The 20206-nt window shown below is 29.3% G+C and overlaps 1 protein-coding gene and 1 long non-coding RNA gene across 3 annotated transcripts; one reads left to right on the top strand and one right to left on the bottom strand.

The window, feature by feature from the left end:
• Positions 1-435: 435 nt before the first annotated feature.
• On the top strand, positions 436-5780 carry LOC111027121. The gene is made up of 3 exons (XR_002603757.1): positions 436-562; positions 5098-5186; positions 5262-5780. It is a non-coding gene; the product is annotated as an uncharacterized LOC111027121 (long non-coding RNA).
• A 2397-nt stretch (positions 5781-8177) lies between these two features.
• On the bottom strand, positions 8178-12367 carry LOC111027126 (protein FAM122A). Of its 2 annotated transcripts, none has more exons than XM_022305346.1 (6): positions 11765-11901; positions 11289-11385; positions 10672-10830; positions 10146-10345; positions 9620-9751; positions 8178-8434 (listed from the first exon to the last, which is right to left on the bottom strand). In XM_022305346.1, the coding sequence occupies exons 1-6, from the start codon at positions 11899-11901 to the stop codon at positions 8269-8271; spliced, it is 891 nt and encodes a 296-aa protein (XP_022161038.1). In that variant the 3' UTR covers positions 8178-8268. The 2 variants fall into 2 exon arrangements, with proteins under 2 accessions (XP_022161038.1, XP_022161039.1); XM_022305347.1 differs by having other exon boundaries at positions 8179-8434; positions 9620-9739; positions 11765-12367.
• Between the last annotated feature and the right edge of the window lie 7839 nt (positions 12368-20206).

Raw genomic sequence — 20206 nt, 5'->3', positions numbered from 1 at the left:
TTTTGCGCGACTGTCGTTACACGAGCTGTGCGCTTAGTGCTTACCGCTAACCGTATTCGTAATTTGTATTAATATTTTACGGTACAATATTAAATCGTGCGACAATCGTACTACGTCAACGTTATTTCGTCAATTTATATCGTTTCGACACACGCGAATACACGATACGCATTATAATAATAGGTACTCTTCTTACTGCGATTGTAATATTATAATGTAATGATTACAATGGTATTTGTGATATATGTGAGAATGTGTACATATCGTGATAACGACGTAATCGTCTTTGAAGTTGATAAGATTAAGAAACGACAGGTGCTGCGTTGAGCTCTTTTTGACTTTTTGAGCAGCTGCGCAGCCACTGACTGGTTGTCTAGGTCGCAGGCATTTCCAAATAATATTAAATTCGTAGTTCGTGTTGTAGAAAATGTTGTTTGGACAACACCGCGTGAACTGGGGCGTGTCGAGCGATGCAGTTTTCGACGAAGAACGAACGGTTCGCACCGCTGCGAGGCGTCGGTATACCGACGATGACCAGCCGCGGAGTCACGCGACGAATGAGGTACCTACAGGCGTAACTATTTGAGTTACAACTCGCAGTACAACTTGAACTAGCTATTGTGACTGATTAAACAACTTCCCCTATCTACCAAAATTATTCACGTTTGTACAACATTTTCTCAACTCGAGTCACTATACACTATACAGTGTCTCAAAATGATAAACTGTACCTACATGACTACAGCTATGTTACTAGATAATATATATTATCAGACTTAGAGCAGAAGACATAATATATAGCCCTAAAAACCATAAATTAGATAGTATGCTACTCCCTACCTGCCTATGCAGTATGAGTATGGTATATGAATATGTAAAATAATATAAAATGTTTATTTAAAGCGGTTTGATTAATAAATATTAATTAGTATACGCATATTTTGGCTTCATAATTCGCCAGATTTGATCAGAGAAACGCTTCTTTTTGTATTCGTGGTTGTTAGGTGAAAATGTCTACTTTTAAACGGTTTATTTTTTTGTACAAATATTTAGCACGTTAATTAGCATGAATTTGCCTGACTAAAATTATAATTCACACGAAATTATTCAATGAGCTGAGTCCAAATTCGTATGTTTTTACCGTTGCGCAAGCCCGGCCCCATACTATATAGACTGACACTATAATATTATAGAAATTTAAAAATTATCCTAAAATAGTTAGTAGACGGTAGGTATTACAAAAATGTATGAAGGTGAATATAATAATGGTTGTAGTTTTTAAGACATTTTTTTTTTATTTTGTACGTATAGAGTACCTATATTATATACCCAATGTAGGTATATTAAAAAAAAAAAACCATTATCTATGGTTAATCAAAGGTTTTTTTTTCCAATGTGTACACGTCATATCCGGCAAAGATGTCTATGCTCAAAATCAACAAAAAATTATCACATTTTCAATTTAAAATAAAAAAAATGTATACATATTATATAACATGACAAATTTGTCATGTTATATAAGATTAATGTCTGTGATAAAATATATAGGTACCAAAGTACAGCTGTAACAAATTAATTTATCGAGTCACTACTCACTGTTTATAATCTACCCGAATGATGAATATAATACCTAGTCAATAAAGATACATATAATAATATTATTTATTAAGAAACTGATTTTTAACAGCTCGAATCTAATCGCCATTGTATTACCTACCGTAGCAACACACTTTTCAAATAATACGATGTACCTACCCATATATAGTAGGTATATATTAAATAGCCAAATAGGTATATACCAGTTGGCCCTTGAGCAATACTGCGTGCAGTCATCAAAATTAAATTGAATAAGAGATTATTTTCTACGACCTACAGTCGTTTTCGCGGTTGTTATATTAGCAAAAATGTGTTTGTTAGATGCGTATCCAATAAACACTGTTGCCCATGGTGTTTGTGAGTCGCGTATCCAGTGTAGAGGCGTTGGCCATTTAAACGTAATATCTAACAAAATAGGAAAGGCATTTTAAGTTGTAACGCAAAGTGATTGAGCGATGTCAAAAGCGGAAGCAATAACGTATCGTTTGGTGTGCGAATTATGGAATATGGTGCAGTATTTGATGAGCAAGAAGGATGTTGACATCAGAAATAAATAATAATATATATGATATCATCTTGGCATCTTGGCAAATCCAAACATTACGGCGAATGTATTTTTTTTATATCAAAGGGGCCTGCTCAGTGTTCGAAGTCTTTTTAATAAGGGGCAATATTTAGGCAATATTAAATTCCGTCGCCATCGCATATTATGGCATATTTAGTGTAAGTCGTAAACTCGTAAATTATGATTATTGTGGGTGTGGTTGTATTATATGGATATCAGACTTTCTACGCTCGAGCTGCATGCGTGCACAATAATAATAATATACCTACCACAGACTTAAAATGAAAAGCACGTTTTTTGGTCAAGACTGTAGAGTGGTCTGATTTCATTACTTAATTTGTTTAGTTAGACGAGGGTGATTTACTACAAGGTGCATTGGGCTTAAATTTTTAATATTTTTGCTTAAAAAAAAAAGGGTTATGAAAATATTTTTCTGTCATATTCAAAATTGTATTTTATGGTTTAGAAATAGAACTTAAAAACTGTCCAATGCACCCTGTCGGATCACTCTACGAGGTATGAGAGTTTTTCCTGAAATACATGTTTTGACCAAAAAAAAGATTATGTGCAGGTCCCTTAACAAATCTTAATTTATTGAATTTTAACAGTCTTTAAATTTATCATTTCATTGTTAATGTTGAGTTACCCAAATTCGCCTATATTCACTTACCTTAATTTCACCAAGTTTACAAAACAAAAAAAAAACACTATGAAGCTTTGACTCGTACCATATGCTGTACATATTGGTCGACTCTTATAACACTATAAATAAATAATACAAGCTATCAATTTGTATGTACTTAAAATTAACGATAAGACTCATAAATACGCTTTTGATTGTTATACCATGTGTAATTATTTTTTAAATATTTTAATTCTGTAACATATTAAATTAAAAAATATTTTAGTTGGAGATAGGTTGTATGTTTGGTGGGGCCCATTTTTACTATTTTCCTCAGGATCAATTATTTTATAAATCTGGGCTTGACTGTACTATACCTTCTAGTTGTTGAAAAATGTACCTACTACCCATTGAATATTAGATAAATAATAAAGAAACTGAAATCATTGAGAATAAAACATTGAGGGAAGACTATAAAAAACAAATAGTTGGTGTCACGTGATACATAATTCAAAATAAATTCCTAGCTCCATCATTACATGTTCTTTTAAAATGTGTCAAAAAATATGAAATCATTAACAACAGCAGTACTACATAGATGAAAGTTCAATTTCATTGAAATATAGGATCAGTTCTACAATAGGTGTTCAATCAACCACAATAATTAGTAGAAGAAGGTCAAAAATAACAATTCATCAAAAGGAAGTAAACGATTGCCAGTTGTTTGACCAAAAAGAAAAGTATTCAAAAACAATCGAAACTTGCAAAAAATTGTAAATAAAATATTTCAAGTACATAATCTCATAGAATTAATCATGTACTGTATGTAGGTATAAAAGCTAATAAACAAAGAATAAAATAAATTGAAATATACTAGTTACATTGTAAGAATAATAACCAAGTAATCACTGAATTACTCAATATTTATTAAGGTCATCAATAATTTATGATTTTATGGCAATTTTAAAAATCTAAATATTTTGGGAAAAAAATAACACATTATAAAGTAATATCCAACCTTTAAAAAAAAGTATCACAAAATCACAACTTAATAAACTTTTTGAAAGTATTAATTCTACCACATCACTTGCTTTAGGAATTGATTCTTAGTCATTAGTTCTAGTCTTACTCAAACTTATATGTAGTACATCTTTTAGAAAGAAAGCTTCTCAACCGTTTGCACATGATCTTAAGTTTTGTGAATGACCTTTCACAATATACCTGTCACCTGTTATACATACTAATGTTAAAGTATACTTATACAGTTATACAGTAAATAAAAATTAGAGTTAGACGCTGAGTGAAGTTAAAATGTATATACAATTTTAAAAGTGCACGGCACACAAGTTTTGCACTCTCTAGGTGTATCAGTTTCATTCTGTAATTTACTATCATCAAATTGTTCTTGGTTTAAACCACCAGGCACTGAATAGTGTGTTCGAACAAACCTCTTGTGGGAGTAGCTTGTTCCACGGTATTCATAAAAATAACTCAATAATTATTAATGCAACATAATCAAAAATATTATTGATAAATTATTTTAAAGGTTTTCCCTCATAATTATATAAAATCATAAAAGTTAATAGGAGACAATACTATCCGTAGTTAGGTACTCGATCAAACAAACGACAATAACAACTGTGTATCTGAATTTCATAAAATGAAAACATAACATTATAATTTATAACTATATGATTCGATATAATAGAGAACAAGAAAGTCCAAATTCTGATGACCATCTCCATAAGCTTAGTTATTTCTATCCAGACTTTTCTGGCATGGTAGTGATACATTTAATACACATTAACACATACATATGACATATGTATACATATATACTTATTCGTGCCCAAGCTATAGACTAATATAAATGAGGCAACCTCATTAAATTACATTTACTATACTAAAAATAAAATGGTCAATTATCATGATATCAATGTACTATTGAATATTGAGGGAGGAGTTTGCACTTAGCAGAGTAGCCAAAGGCTATGATAAAAAGCTATAAAAAGCCATGACTACCCCATGAGTAGCTTATGGTCAACTCCATAGAATAAAGATAATAATAATTTCCATCATAGATATTTACAGGAGTCAACGTCTCTAGTAGATATAACGGAAAGCAATAAAAAAAAAAATTACTTCTCAAATCGGCTCATAATTGCACAAAGATCATCTTGTTATTTAATTTTTTCTATTGGGTAAATTTACTGATAATTCTCTTTAATATATATGAAAACATGTCACAGAAGTCCATTATACATATCAGTAGGTATGGACATTATTATCTTGATTATATTTTCATTTTTAATAGGTCATACCAAAAACCTTACAGCCAAACCATAGACAAATATGACGAAAATTATACAGAATTATAGATGATTTTGAACACAACACATGATGGTAAATTATTATTTTAATTAATTTAAAATAAAAATTATCTAGTGCTTATGTAAATTTTATTTCTATTTAAAATAGATAAAGCTGCAGGCAATAAAACAGTAGAATCAAATTAATAATTATGAGGCTACTGATGATACTATTATGAACATTGACAAAAAGTTAACTGTTGATGTATATAACAGAGTATTTGATACAATATTATACAAAGTATGGAAAACCGATATACAAATAATAAAGAAATACTTATTAATCTAATATTATTATCACTTTTCATTTTGATTCATTTGTGAATGGACTACCTAAGAATGCTTTTGTTAAATTAATTGCAAAATTAAAACCATATTTTGACGAAGACAATGAAAATTAAATAAAAAATAAACTATCTGAAGAAAGTTTTTCAAAATCTTGGAAACACTTAAAGAAACCTGTAGATGATAAATATACTGCAGAACTGTACTTAAATAACAGTGTTTGGAAAGAACGTCATTCATGAACTCACATTCACAAGTTCATACTTAGTGAACAATAAGTAAACATCACTCGTTTTTTTCAAATTGAACGACATTTATAATTTAATAAATTTGAACAATTTTTAAGAAGCTCAATTTATTTTCCATTTTATAAATATATGTTTAAAATATATTAATTAATTATATTATATAACAATATTTTCTTCTTATAATTCATATAATAAAAAAATTTAATGAATGTCCTAGAGAACGCATTCATTTTTTCAATAAACTTGAATGTGTTCATTAGAAAAAACAAACGTGAAAGAGTTAATTTTTTTTAGTGAGCGTCCGAACACTGTTAACAGTGACACAGAAAATAAAGGTTAGATAACAACCGACGTATCAAAACCATCTAAAAATTGTAACACTCATTACAATGCATTAATTAAATATAATCTTTACTCTAATGCTCATCCAACATTATCCATTGCTTATCAGTATTTACTAACTTTGCCGGTAACCCAAGTGGCCAGTGAAAGGTCACTTTCTACTTTAAAATATTAAGAAAACTGTTTGAGAAATCCAATGACAAATGAACACTTTGAGTCTTTCATGTTGATGGCGATTGATCTACAAATTCTCTATGGTTTAGATAATATGATTATAAATAAATTCGATGAAAAATCCACATTATTCTCTAAATTACTCTTAAGTTATTAATTATACTTATTACTTGATGACATTTGTATATGTATGTTTTTATATATTAATATTAAATGAAAATATTAAAACAAAAAATGTATTTGTTAATTTTATGAGTTATTTAATGGATCAAAGTAACATTTTTTTCAAGTTTATGTTTGTTTGTTAGCCCTTAAAACATTCAGACAATGAGCAAATGGGAAGTCAAAATATGTTTTCTAGACCCGAAATTAAGATCTCCTCTGCCCCAGCTAACGTTCCAAAACATTTTCAACTTTATAATAAAATTGTGTAAAAATATTTTATTACATAAATTGAATGCTATCTAATTTAGAACAAAACATTTAACTTGGAAACAAAATATTCAAGGATATTAAAGCATAAAATCTCAATAATCTCAAAATTACTCATAAATCATAATAGAATTTTTTTCTCCATACTGTAACAAAGGTGTCAGTAACATTTTTCATTAACGTCAAAGGTCATAAACAGTATGACTATTTTTTTAGTGAGGAATTTGGAAGTTATAAATTAAAATATTAAAGATTTTAAATTTTTAACCGTGTTCACATAACAAAATATATTATACACTACAGTTTAAAAAAATATGTACAAATAACATGGTGTAACCATACATTTAACACTGTAGAATTCTGATTGTACAGGTACACTATTATGCACAAAGAACATGATTTAAGAATTACTAGTTTCACAATAACAACATAATAACTAAAATGCAAGGAGCACAAATGCACAATAATGTATTAATTTGGATTGCTCATATTTATTTTATTACAGCTTATATGGGATGACGATTTCCGCTGTAGCATATCCAAAAAAAAACTACTGGTAAAAATTGAAATTTCCATAAACATTTTTGCAGGCATATTGTTCTAGTATATAGCTTCATAGGTAAATTAGAATATCATGTTTCATTCAACAATAACTAGCAATTGTAATATCATTTTAAGTCAGTATTTGAATTTTATTTAATGATTTTTTATCACCAAAATACAAATTAAAGACCAAACACAAATATACAATATCAATTTTAATACGGTATTTCAGTCTTGCTGTAACAATTTATTTTGTTTGTTTTAAAAAAACATCAGAACATAAAAATGATAATATACCAACTAAAAGTAAAAAATAATTTTTTTAATGCTTAACTAGCATATTTAATGACATGATTAACCCAGCCATAATAATGAATTATGATATATATGATAGAGGTAGTTTTAAAAAGTATAAAATAGTAAAATTAAACATTATATTAAATTAATTAGATTTCAACAAAATTCCAAATTGACATCAATAGAATAATGCAATTTTGTTAAAATCGACATTAATTAAATGATAACTTATGTACATTGATTAGTTAACAATAATGTTTAACAACAGTATTTTCCATATGTTTTGACGTTTGGAATATAAAATCATGATTTTTTAATGCTTAACTTTGCATATTTTAGGATAATATTATAAACCAAGCAATAATAATGAATAATGATATCCGATAGAGGTAGTTTTAAAAAGTACAAAATAAAATATTAAAAAACTAAAATTTTAACATCATATATTAATTAGATTTCAACAAAATCCCAAATTAACACCAATCGCATAATGCAATTTTGTTAAAATCAATATTAATTAAATGCTAATTATTTACATGGGGACTAAGTCACAAACAATTTTTAATAACAACATTATTTTAAATTTGTTAAAATGTTTGTAAAATCAAGTCATGATAATAATGAGGATAATAAGAATAATTTTAATTATAATGATAATAGTAATGATAATAATAATTGTAATAAAAATAATAATAATAATAATTATTGTAACTGTAATAATAAAATAATAATAGAAAAAATTATAATAGTCGACAGTAAAATGTGAAAATATTATTTCCTGTAAAAATATTGTAGTTACTGGGAATTACTTTTTGATTCATCCATTAGAGATTGCAATGGTCTAAAGGAAAAAGAATGATTACTATTTGAAGAATCACCACTGCTACTACATGTGGAATCTGTAACTAAAGTTGCGCTCATTGTTGTAGGAACAATACCGGTCACTTGCATTGGTTCAGGCCTAAAATTTATTGAAATAATATTTAATAAAGAGTTAGCAAAATTAATAATGATTAACATGTAAGCATAACAAGTATAAGGATAAATACAAACAATACCTACATATTTTTTTTTAGAGTATCATTTGGTATCACTTCTACAGCTAACCAAAATAATGTTATGTCGAATCTTAGAGATTCTATTAAATAATAAAGACAGTCTTCATTTGACATGCATCTCATTTTTGAATTATTATACTAAGTACTTAAGAGTACACTACATGGACATATGCTGTCTCCGTCTTACAAGTGTGTAACATAACAAACGCTCAACCGTTAATAAACATAGGTTTAGCTCCTTTAGTTTAAAAATTAGAGTGAATCGACCTATTATGAAACTTAGTGGTAAGAACATTATCTATAAGTGGATTTTTACGATAATTCAAATTTTAAGCAAATTTTTTGTACATAATAAAGTGTAAATTAGAAATAGTCATGATTCACTTAAAAACTGAATTATCAAAAAAATACATTCCAACACAGATAACGTTCTTACCATCAAGTTTCATAATAGGTCAATTCACTCAAATGTTTAAACCAACGACACCAAATATGATCTTCTTAGTGTAAATTCGGTACGTTTCGCTCTTGTTAAACGGAGTCAACCCGTGTAACATCCTCATAGTTTAATCAAAACAAAACCTCGAGACTTAAATTAAAAAAAAATATTCTTATCATTTAATTTGTCTGTGTTATGTATTTATTATTTAATAAATATAGATTAACTCAGTGTTAATAGTGTTCTCCTAATTAAAAAAATGAAAGAATAAAATTAATTGTGTACCAAACAGTTTAAATTATTTAGTTAAATTATATGAGACAAGTGCTAATTCAATAATTGAAACTTAAATTAAAATATAAATAAGCATTAGCTTTAAGATGAAATATTTTATCAGAGCACAATAATCAACATTTTAATAATATGCGTACTGTACAGAACTTATTCGTTAACGCACTGTATCTTTATATGCACCTATATAAAAAGATACAACAAAATATAAAATTGTTTTAAATTTAAATTGACTAATGTTTAATTATTGTCAGTTGCACTAATTGAACGACAATGTAGTTTCATCAAAATGCATTTAATATTCTGATGCAAAATTATTTTGTTAATAAATAAATGGAATAAAAATGATATAACAAACCTATTATTGGTAATCAGCAATCCCCATTTCTTTGAAATTGGTTCATAGTCATCCATGTCACATTTCCTTTTAACAGGTCCTAAAGTGCTAGGACGCATTGAAATTGGACTCAAGCTTCGTCTAAAACATAAACTATGTAAACAATTATCAAATCTAAAATCTGTTAGCATATTAATATATTATACATAAAACAAATTGTGAGTATTAAGTATTTATAAATTCAGGCAATTACAGCAAGAGACACATTTATTTAAACTTTATTGTGCATTTTGTAGCACAATTAAACATCTTGACAATTCCTTACACGTTCATTAAGAACCGTTAAGGTTCAAGATAGATCTATCCATTTAATATTTTGGATGTAAATAAAAATATAAACAATTATAAGAATAATGTTATTAAAATTGTTAATGCAAATGAAAATGATATAACATAATTGTTAGTTCATTGAAAGTGGTTCAAACTTGAACAATGACTATTGCATTATAACGTTAACCTTTAAATAAAATATTTAAAAAATAATTACCCAGATGTAAAGGTTTTACGAGTTGGACTTGGCGATAAATTAGGTTTGAAAAGCGATGGTGATACGCAATGTCTCAATGATCTGGTTGGCGAAGGTGATGATGGAGCAGAAGTCATTGAAAAATTTAAATGCAGTGGATCATATATATTAGGTCTAACATGCATTCCACCTGGTTGTTTACCAAACTGTCCTTCATCTGGCTATAAAATTAAAAATATCATACACTTAATATAAATATCAGTTTTCTAATTAGGTATAGGTACAAGTTTTTGTATTAAAAAATTTAAATCCTGGCCAAAATGTTTAAAGATATTTATACCTCAAGTATCAATATACAAACACAATGTAATATCATTTTAATAGGTATTAATTGGTTATTGAACATTTTCATTAGTATTTATGTTTTAACTGACCACAACTAAAAGATAAATTTTAATCGAAGAACCATATTGACTAGTGAACACAAATCATAATACAGAACTATTAAATCATATAATAAGTATGTAGGAATAAATTATTAGACTACCTTTGTCGGTGAATCCATCATGATAGATAAATCTTCCCATGATTGAGATATTTGCATTGCAGAGTGTATTTCTCTTTCATGGGCCACTTCTCTATTAATCAAATCAACTGTTTCTTCCTGTCGCAGTTGATTAACTCTATGAACTAATTTTGGCGAAGTCTGAAATAAAGTTATTTATTTTAATATTTCAATACTTTTTAATAATTGAAGTTGTATATGTTAATATATTTCCAATAAATAGATATATTTTCTATCAGTACTAAATAATTTTGTTGTATGTATATTGTGTAAACATAAAAAGGGGATTTGATAACAAAATGTTTTCATTTTCATTCCATAAAACTAGACCCGTAAATGTAATACATTTATAATTTAATAAAAACCATACTAAAATCAAAAATGGGTAACTTAATATACACATATCATTTTTCAGATCATTTGAAAATTATATCAATTATTATTACATCAATATCATTAAATCAAGCTTACAACTAATGTTCTTTGCTAGCAAAAATTAATTTTGTAAATGTTTGAATTCAAATTCCAAAGATTGCCTCATAAACTACAGACAAAGATAAGTGCATATTATGTTGACAGAAGAACCATTAGTGACTTACATTTGGCATTACATTATGAGGACTTCCACTTGTGCTAAATCTACGAAAGCGTGGTTGTACTTGTACATTTCGTAAAAATATGTTACACGTATTTTCTCTGAAACAAAATAGAATCCAATTTAGTATAACGTTACATGATCATCATTCAGCACACTATTTATTGCTTGATTTTAAAAAATTTCTAATGGATACCTATTTATCGAAATGGTTTACATAGTTATTCAAAAGTTATTTAATACACCTGGCATAGGTAGCTGGACTAGAATAATAGTTATGTTCCAACACCAAACCAGGATTAAAATGTAAAAGGTCTTACTCAGTAATTGATGCTAGGTACTGAAAATATCTATGTAAACAATTCATTAAGTTAGTTAGGTACATACTGTAAGAACGGCATATAATAAAAGAGAAACGGTTATAATAGTAGACACCGGAGACTGTTAGAGTTACCGTCTGGATAATATAATAGTACCTACCTAGACAGAGTAGTGCATGGTAGTGACCCGACTATGGAAGCATTAATATCGTTGATCATCGGCGCACTGTTGGACCTTTTAAGATTTGACGGGCAGTCAACATCCATCTTGACGATAGGTCCGTCCTTGACTGACATCTCAATTTTCTAGCGAATCGGTAATAAACGCAGCCGACGTTTCGCACTAGACGATTACAACTAGACACGGTGCTCTAGCACATGGTCGTACCGCCGCAACAGTTGAGTGTGAAGTGCCAGCGAACACAGTGCCTTACGATTTATATGGTCAGATCGTCCGTGTCCGTGTCCGTGTCCGTGTCCGAGTCGTCGTCGGAGTCACCGTGTACCTCTTCGTCACCGAATTCGTCCACGGGGTTCACGGCAAACTGGATGATCGGCTCTCGCAATCGTTCGGCGGCCCGGGCTTCCGTCGTGACGGCAACAGTTAAATGATACCTGAACCGATCGGTTGCCAAAAAGAAGAGGAACGCTCCGACGGTGATGACACCGACACCGACGACGACGCGAGAGTCAAACGCGCTGGTCGACGGCGGCCGGTAGAACCGGAGTGACAAAAACTGGACGAGAAAGAGTGTCATATATTATATGTATTATTACGATTTTTCTAATGATAATAATGACATAATTAATAACAATATACGATGGGCACGTAAACGCGAGTGTGTGCGTTATTATAGAATATTGTTATGCGGGCACGCACGCACGCGGACAATTACGTACGGTCGCACGGAGACGCACATACACAGACACACACACGAGTGCGCGGACGGGCGGGCTCACGCTAAAACGAATTGTCCGGACTCCGGAGCGAGGAGAAATCGAACAAAACTTCGAGACGACGAGAAAGAAAAATACGAAACGTGCGCGCTCACTCGCGTGCGGTGGGGGGGAGGGGTGTTTGTTGACCGGCGGCGTGCAGGTTGCGGGCGGGCGGGCGGGTTGTCTGCTATCGGAAGAAAACGGTAACGGCGACGGACGAACGGAGCGAACGTGAATAATAATAATAATAATAATAATAATAATAATTGAATAATTAGCGAAAAGGAATAACAAATTAAACGGAATGAAGAGAGAGAGAGAGAGAGAGAGAGATAGCCAACAAGCGATTCTTATTAGAATTTATGTTATGCTATCTACGCGGTGCACCGACTACATCACATTTCGAATGGGGAAAAATAAAACATGTGTTGCGGTCGGTTCAAAATACGACTCGGTGCGATTGAGCAATATAGGCAGTGCGCACGCGCACAATTGTCTCTCCCGTCGTTATGCTACGGCTATGCCTGTTTTTCACACCACGCACAGCTGCTGCTGCTGCTGCTGCTGCCGCTAAAGACGCGATGTCGCGCGGCCGTGCGCGTGCGTGTAAGTGACCGAACCCGGCTTTATCACTGGCACGTTCCGACGTTCATGCTGTACGGCAACACGCCGGGCGGCTTGTCAAAAATTTCTGCCCGAGACCCGAATTTCTACCTACACGCATGGGTGCCACAACAATTTTGGATTAAATCCCCTTGTACTTTTCTCCAAATTTTTATTTTACAAAATGTTTGGATACCAAACTATTCCACTAGGCCAGAGAACCGTCTCTGTTCTCGTATACAATTTATGGTTTACCATTACATATTTAAATTGCTTGCATAATTAGTACATACATTTGCTGTCAACACTCCATAGAAATTATATCGTAGCATTGAGTATGCCATATTATACTCAATGATGATATTTGCACACAAACCGCTGTTAGCGACTCAATCGATTTTTTTTCTATTTTTCATAAAAATATAACAACATTTCAATTTTTTACTTCGGTATTTACAGTTTAAAATGATTAAGATAGGTATCTATTTCCTATAAGCGTTGACTGTACTGGAGATAAATAGTTAAACAATTTATCAAATTTAAAAAAAAAGTTCTTACACACAATCTAATTGTATTTTAAAAAATAAGATAATTATATACACAGTAACGTAGAGAGAGATAACAAAACAAAACTAGAAGTAACAATTATAACAAATTATTTTTACCGTATTTACCTACATAAATTAATAATAATCATACACAATACATTAATATTTAATACCATCGAGTAGGTATATTTGTAAGTATTATGTACTCATTACCTACCCAATATATGATGGGGGACAGCCGGTTCAGTCAAATTTAATATAGTATTTAACCTCGTACCTATAAATATTATAGTAATAAATACTAAATAGAACCTAAACCTACAGGAAAAAAAATCTCAATATTTTTTAATAGTTTTTTTGTGCTGTTTTGCCTTGTGGCCAATAAGAAAAAAAGTTATTAATAAGCTTGTTTGTACACTATATCTACAATCTATACGTGATGCAATGGATGTATTATGTCACCGTGATTGAAGATAATAAATTACCATGTATTTAAAACTTTAAACTGAACTAATGGAAAATAACTAATTATATAATAAAATAATTATTGTCATTCATTTCGGAAATTAAAATCCGTCAATAATATTCATTGCTCCAGTATCAGGTGACTAATAAACACGTTGCTTTCTAACGACTTGAAACCATGTACATTTTTTCTTCAAAACATTTATACTTTTTGAAATAATAAGCATAATGAAAAGATTAAAACATCACCCGTTATTAGCGAATATCAATCATAATATTATAAGTATAACTATTTGCACTGTACGCCTGTACGATTTAAAACATCAAGCAAAACATACAGCGTTTAACATTTAACAGCTACAGAGAATAGTGTTATCAAAATCAAATATATGAAAAAAAATGAAAATTAATATTTGAAGGATAAATTAATACAAGTGCGCAACCAAAAATAAATTATAATACAAGGCAAAAAAATATGCAAACGACAACATTTACGTTCATTTAAAAAACAATAATGTATAAATGTATAATCAATGGTATATAATGTATAAGATATATAATATGAAAAATTAACGTATATTGATATGTAGAATAGCATATATTATATATAGGTATTTTCAAAACTATTAATTTCTTTTACCTAGGTAGGTTCAATTTTTTATTTCACATGAATGAAACGTCGAAACCTAATATATAATTAAGAAACCTTTTTTTCATTTTAATAAGTAGAGGTGGAATATACATCTGCCATCTGGAATTATAAAGAGTAGTCAATACTATATTACAGTGTAAACTGTAAAGGTCCCCACACACTGCAGCGTTAGCGGTGGCACCTCCAAGGCTCCAAGACAATAGAATTTTGTACTTAGTTAATGATTTTAAAATAATTTCAACATCGATAATATTATCACTTTCAATATTAAGGATTGATAATTTAGAAAAGCATTCCTGTGTCATATTATACTCATATTAGATCTTAAATAATTATTTTTGATTCTTCTCATCGCCGAAAATGGCCGTTTACATGTATCAGAACTGACAGGAAGAATAATGGCTAATTGGATAATTTTAAAAAGATTTATTACCTTATCTGTTGATTTCATAGATAAATAATTTGGAACTTAAAAATAAATCCTTAAATCATTTGAAGTTTTTTAAAATAGTCTTCTTATATTTTCAAATTATTGGAAAAGATTGTAAACAAAGTCTATACGGAGTAAAACACAAATGTATAATTTCGATTGGAATGCATAAAAAAATAGAACTATAATTACTTAACAAAATAAAAAAGAGACAAGTACCTACCACATTATACTGATTTATAAGTACCTAATGAAAACATTTCAAAGTTCAATTTTAATAAGTTATTTACACAAGTAGCAATTTTAAAGCACTCGTCAGAAAATCGTTTTTTCTCTTTTCTATTAATAATAGTATCTGATACTGGATAAAAAGCATTTATCTTCCAATAATCATTTTGTTCTAATGTAGTTGTACTTATTATATTATCATTTATCAGTTTGCTGATTATTTTCAGCAGAAGTTGATGACATAACCACATAGTTTTTGAGATTATTCTACTGTCTTTTACTGCTATCCAAATAAAATATTATTTGAAAAAAGAAATGTATGCCACATACCACAAAAACAATCACGATAAGAATGTGAGATAAAGTCTTGGATAAATAACGATTATTTGTTTTTCCGTTGTACAATTTGCAATGTACTGTGTATAGCTGACAAATTGGCACACGTGTAATGTGAATTAATATTTAATACAGACGTTTTATATTATATTAAAGTACAAACGTATTAAACACGTTGATGAAACGTAGTTTTACATCACATTATTATGATGCCATCCATATTATATTTTGGTTTTTAAATACCTGCTTATTTGTTAACATATTGATCTAAAAAAAGTAATGACATTTAAAAAAATCCAAATCAATGCCTTTCTCGGTATAGCCAATTAGAATTAGATATCTTGGAAATCATTTCAGTCGGAAAATTTCTCGGAATACCGTTATCCACAGCCATTTGAGGTTATTTTAAAAAGTATAGAAAAATAGTTTAAGTATGATCAACCGATTTACCGTTCGTCTAAATACAGTCATTGTTGCAGCACCGCCATGATTCGCCCATAAAATATTATCTAATTTTTTTAGGTACCTGTAAATTGTAATGGAAGTTCTAGCAGCTAACTGATTTTCGTTTAACCCCTTCTCAGCCAAAATAGATTGACATCATACTTGTTGAATAAGTAATAAGCAATTGCTTATAATTAATCAAAATATTTTTATGTCATTGTGTACAGTAAAATTTATAATGTACGTACAATTGTTAAGTCCCCAGTCTCCACTAGCCCTCTCAAACATGAAATAATGTTTTTAAATTACAGCGAAATAATTATTGAAAAAAACAGTTTGCATTGTATTAGGAATTTTCAACGTTTCTGCTAAATTTGGATTTAAAGATGAATCATTTTATATACCTCTTACGATAAAACAATTCAGAGCGGAGACTGTCTATCAGTCATATATAGGTACTCATATTGATCAGATATATAATAACTACTGTGAAATAATAGATTAAAAAAATCAACTATTTGTTTCTTATTAAATTCATATACATTATTATTGACATAGTAATACACATTTATTATATTTACAGTTGGTTTGTTTTTATAGTATACACATATTGACATTGGAATCTCAGATATAATATAATATATACCTATGTGGCTATATGTGTTATGTTACACACATTTTATGATAGGATTATTTTTTCGGGAGCTTTATTTATTAGGGGATTCATATGTATAAAAGTTTAACAAGCTTATCCTGTATTTACGTTTTGAAATATTTGAGCACCCCTAGGTTCAACTCATTTTTGCCAATACCGACGCACGTACCGAAATGGTGTAAATATAGGCTTGTCGTTCATAAAACAGATAGCTTTAAATTAGTTTAAAATATATTTTTAAATGCCATTGTGTGAGTATTAGTATATATATATAATAGAAATAATAATAGATATACCTACGTCATCGTCATGGTCAAAAGTTTCTAAACTGTGATTAATAGTTTTTTTAATTCCCTATATGGTTAACTGTGATGTTACTAAATTAATTACTGAAAAAATCATTATTTTTTGTTTAAATATCTGTTTTTTGTTCTACGAATTTTGTAAATATTTTAACTTCAGACTCTCATAAGAAATTATTGTGGATTTACGCTTAATTTTTTTTTAATTTCCATCAACAACAACTTATAAAGAACCTTATATTAAACTATCAAGTTTTTAACAAAATAAAATTTTTTTTGACGTCATTAATTTAAAAAAAACTAATAATAATCTAAAATTTAATATGCCTACAAATTGCTCAACATGAGTCAAAATATTTTGAAATTCTTATAGTGTATAGAAAATTAAACTATAATTGATATTCAATGATGATTTCATGTATCTAATGTAATTTTTTTAATGTTACACCAAAAACCAAAATTGATTTTGTCAAAAACCTATTTTACGTAAAAATTCTATTTTTTCCTTTTTTTTTTGTTTTTCCCGCTGCTTTTTAAAACTACATGCAGGGAGTTTTAAATTCTTACCTCTCGATCGCAACAACTAGATTTTCCTGCACCGGAAAAGATACTGAAGTTGGACTTATCATGTACATAGAAATATAGAATACAGACACATATAAAAATAATACAAATCAATATTCAATTTATATCATTGTAAAATCAATATATTCATCGTTCCTTTCAGAATCTAAAATTATGGCATGAAAAAAGGTAAGTTCATAATTTTAAGTTTTATTCGATTTTGTGGTAATAAGTAATAACTGTCTATATGTTGGTAAAAAAAGTAATTAGAATATATAATATCTATATCTATATATGTGTTCACTATAAAAGTGTAAGTTATCCCAAATAATAATGAATTTAACGTTTTTCATTCTATAAATTCTAACAACTTTGAGTACACGGGTACGTGGTTGTTGAACTGGACCCTATTCATATACGTAATACAGAGGTTAGTTGTATGATCGAATATCGACATAATATTATAAGACGATATTATAATATATTAGAGTGGTGAAACTCCATTACAGCCGGACAAAGCAAACCAAAAGATTTAAATTTGAAAGTCAAAATTCACCCATTATGCGAATAATAAAGCTAATAACAGTAACACCTTCTTAATATTATAATATATTATAGGCATCTGGCATAACTGCACAAGGCACCACCACAATTATTATTTTCATGAGTTTTTTCGTTTTAATCTTTAACACGTGTGTTCCTACTTCCTTATCTCCGAGGGAATATAATATGCTTATTTTAACAACGCCGACTCTCGATGTTTAAACAAGCAACTACAGTGAAACCCATTATGGAAATATTATTAATTTTACACTCCGTCCTGAAACGTTAAATAAAAACATTAAATCAGCCGCCCAGCCAGTGTTATAAAGCAGACCATTCTTCAATAAATTGTTGTTTGTATATTATACAAAATACATACTATATTTAGTATTTGAATAAGTAATAATAATGAGTATAGAATCATTTTCAACAATTGTACGCATTTATGTAATTGGGTCCACTGTCCACAGAATAAATAATATCTAAAAATTAGTAATCTGTGTTATGTACGATTATTAAAATCAAGTATTTTTACATAAGCATATTGTTATCAAAACAATTTGGCTTGGACACATTCCGATTTATCTATTTTGAAACCAATTAAGTTCAAATTATTGACATAACCGTATATGTTATAAATAATTCCTTTGTCCAAATATAATTGTGAAACGACTAATGACTTTGATGAGTAATAATCTCACAGAGCTAGTTTTAATATTTTTTTTCTTTCAAGATAATTTCATGTAATGTATTTCCCGTTAATTTGAATTAATTATATGTATCAAATTATAATTATCTTTATTGGTATATAATATCTGTCAGTGAAAACGAATTTAACTACCGATTCAGTTTTAATTTAGGTTAGACCGATACGTCGCAACTCGTTAAACTATTATATCATAAATTACCATATCATATTGTCAATAATATAACATTTTGTTTTTGATTCATTGTTTATTGGTTAGTTAGGCGTAGCTACGCCTATAATATAAATACCAGCATAATATTACCCATAACGTTAATAACTTACTCGTGTAGACGTGTAGTGTAAATATAAATTCAACTATAACAGAACGATGATCGTTTTAATGAAACGAGTAGGTAGGTAACGACAAATTGTATAGTAAGTTTCCTATTTGATTTATTCCTGCGAACATGCGATGTCTATGATTTATTCATCAGGGTGTATATTATAAATAAAACAATATTTTGTCTATTTCTTAAATAAGGTTTGTAATAAGGTGAATAAGTTAGGTAGGTAGGTACCTCGTAGTCGTACCTATTATACAGTTGGGTACTTATACAATATACATATTAATATATTATACCTAAACGTACCTCCACCATATTATACGCGATGCACTTATGTAATAACTAGAATTATATTACTTGCATACTAAACTAGTTTAAAATTTAAATTTACATTATTTTCAGCTAGACGTAACAAACCGTGAGTGAGAGGGCAAAACACAAAAACACTAAAAATGGGTCAGATCGGGCGATGTACCTTCCTATTTATAAACGATTTGTACGAGTTAGGCCATGTTGGAGAGAACTATAATTTCAAACCACTGAGCAACTATGTCCACCACAATATACAATGGAAATTAAATACTACTAGTGGTTTTGACATAAATCATTACGGAAACCAGAGATCCGCTGAACGGCTGAACCAAAGCGTCGTATCGCGCTGGTCACAAGTTGCAACTGCCAACTGGTGCAACTTCTTCATTTGGCTTTAAAACAAAATTATAATAACACATTGTCACGTTTAGTGTTCACATCAACTATATTGTACAAATTGTATACTGTAAATTATGTAGGTACACGATCTATAATACATAACGTCCACGTTTTCCAATGATTGAAAATTAAATATATCCAATGGTGATC

Source organism: Myzus persicae, unplaced genomic scaffold (assembly GCF_001856785.1).
Source record: "Myzus persicae strain clone G006 unplaced genomic scaffold, MPER_G0061.0, whole genome shotgun sequence".
Taxonomy (NCBI): domain Eukaryota; kingdom Metazoa; phylum Arthropoda; class Insecta; order Hemiptera; family Aphididae; genus Myzus; species Myzus persicae.
This window is presented reverse-complemented; position numbering and strand designations above follow the sequence as displayed.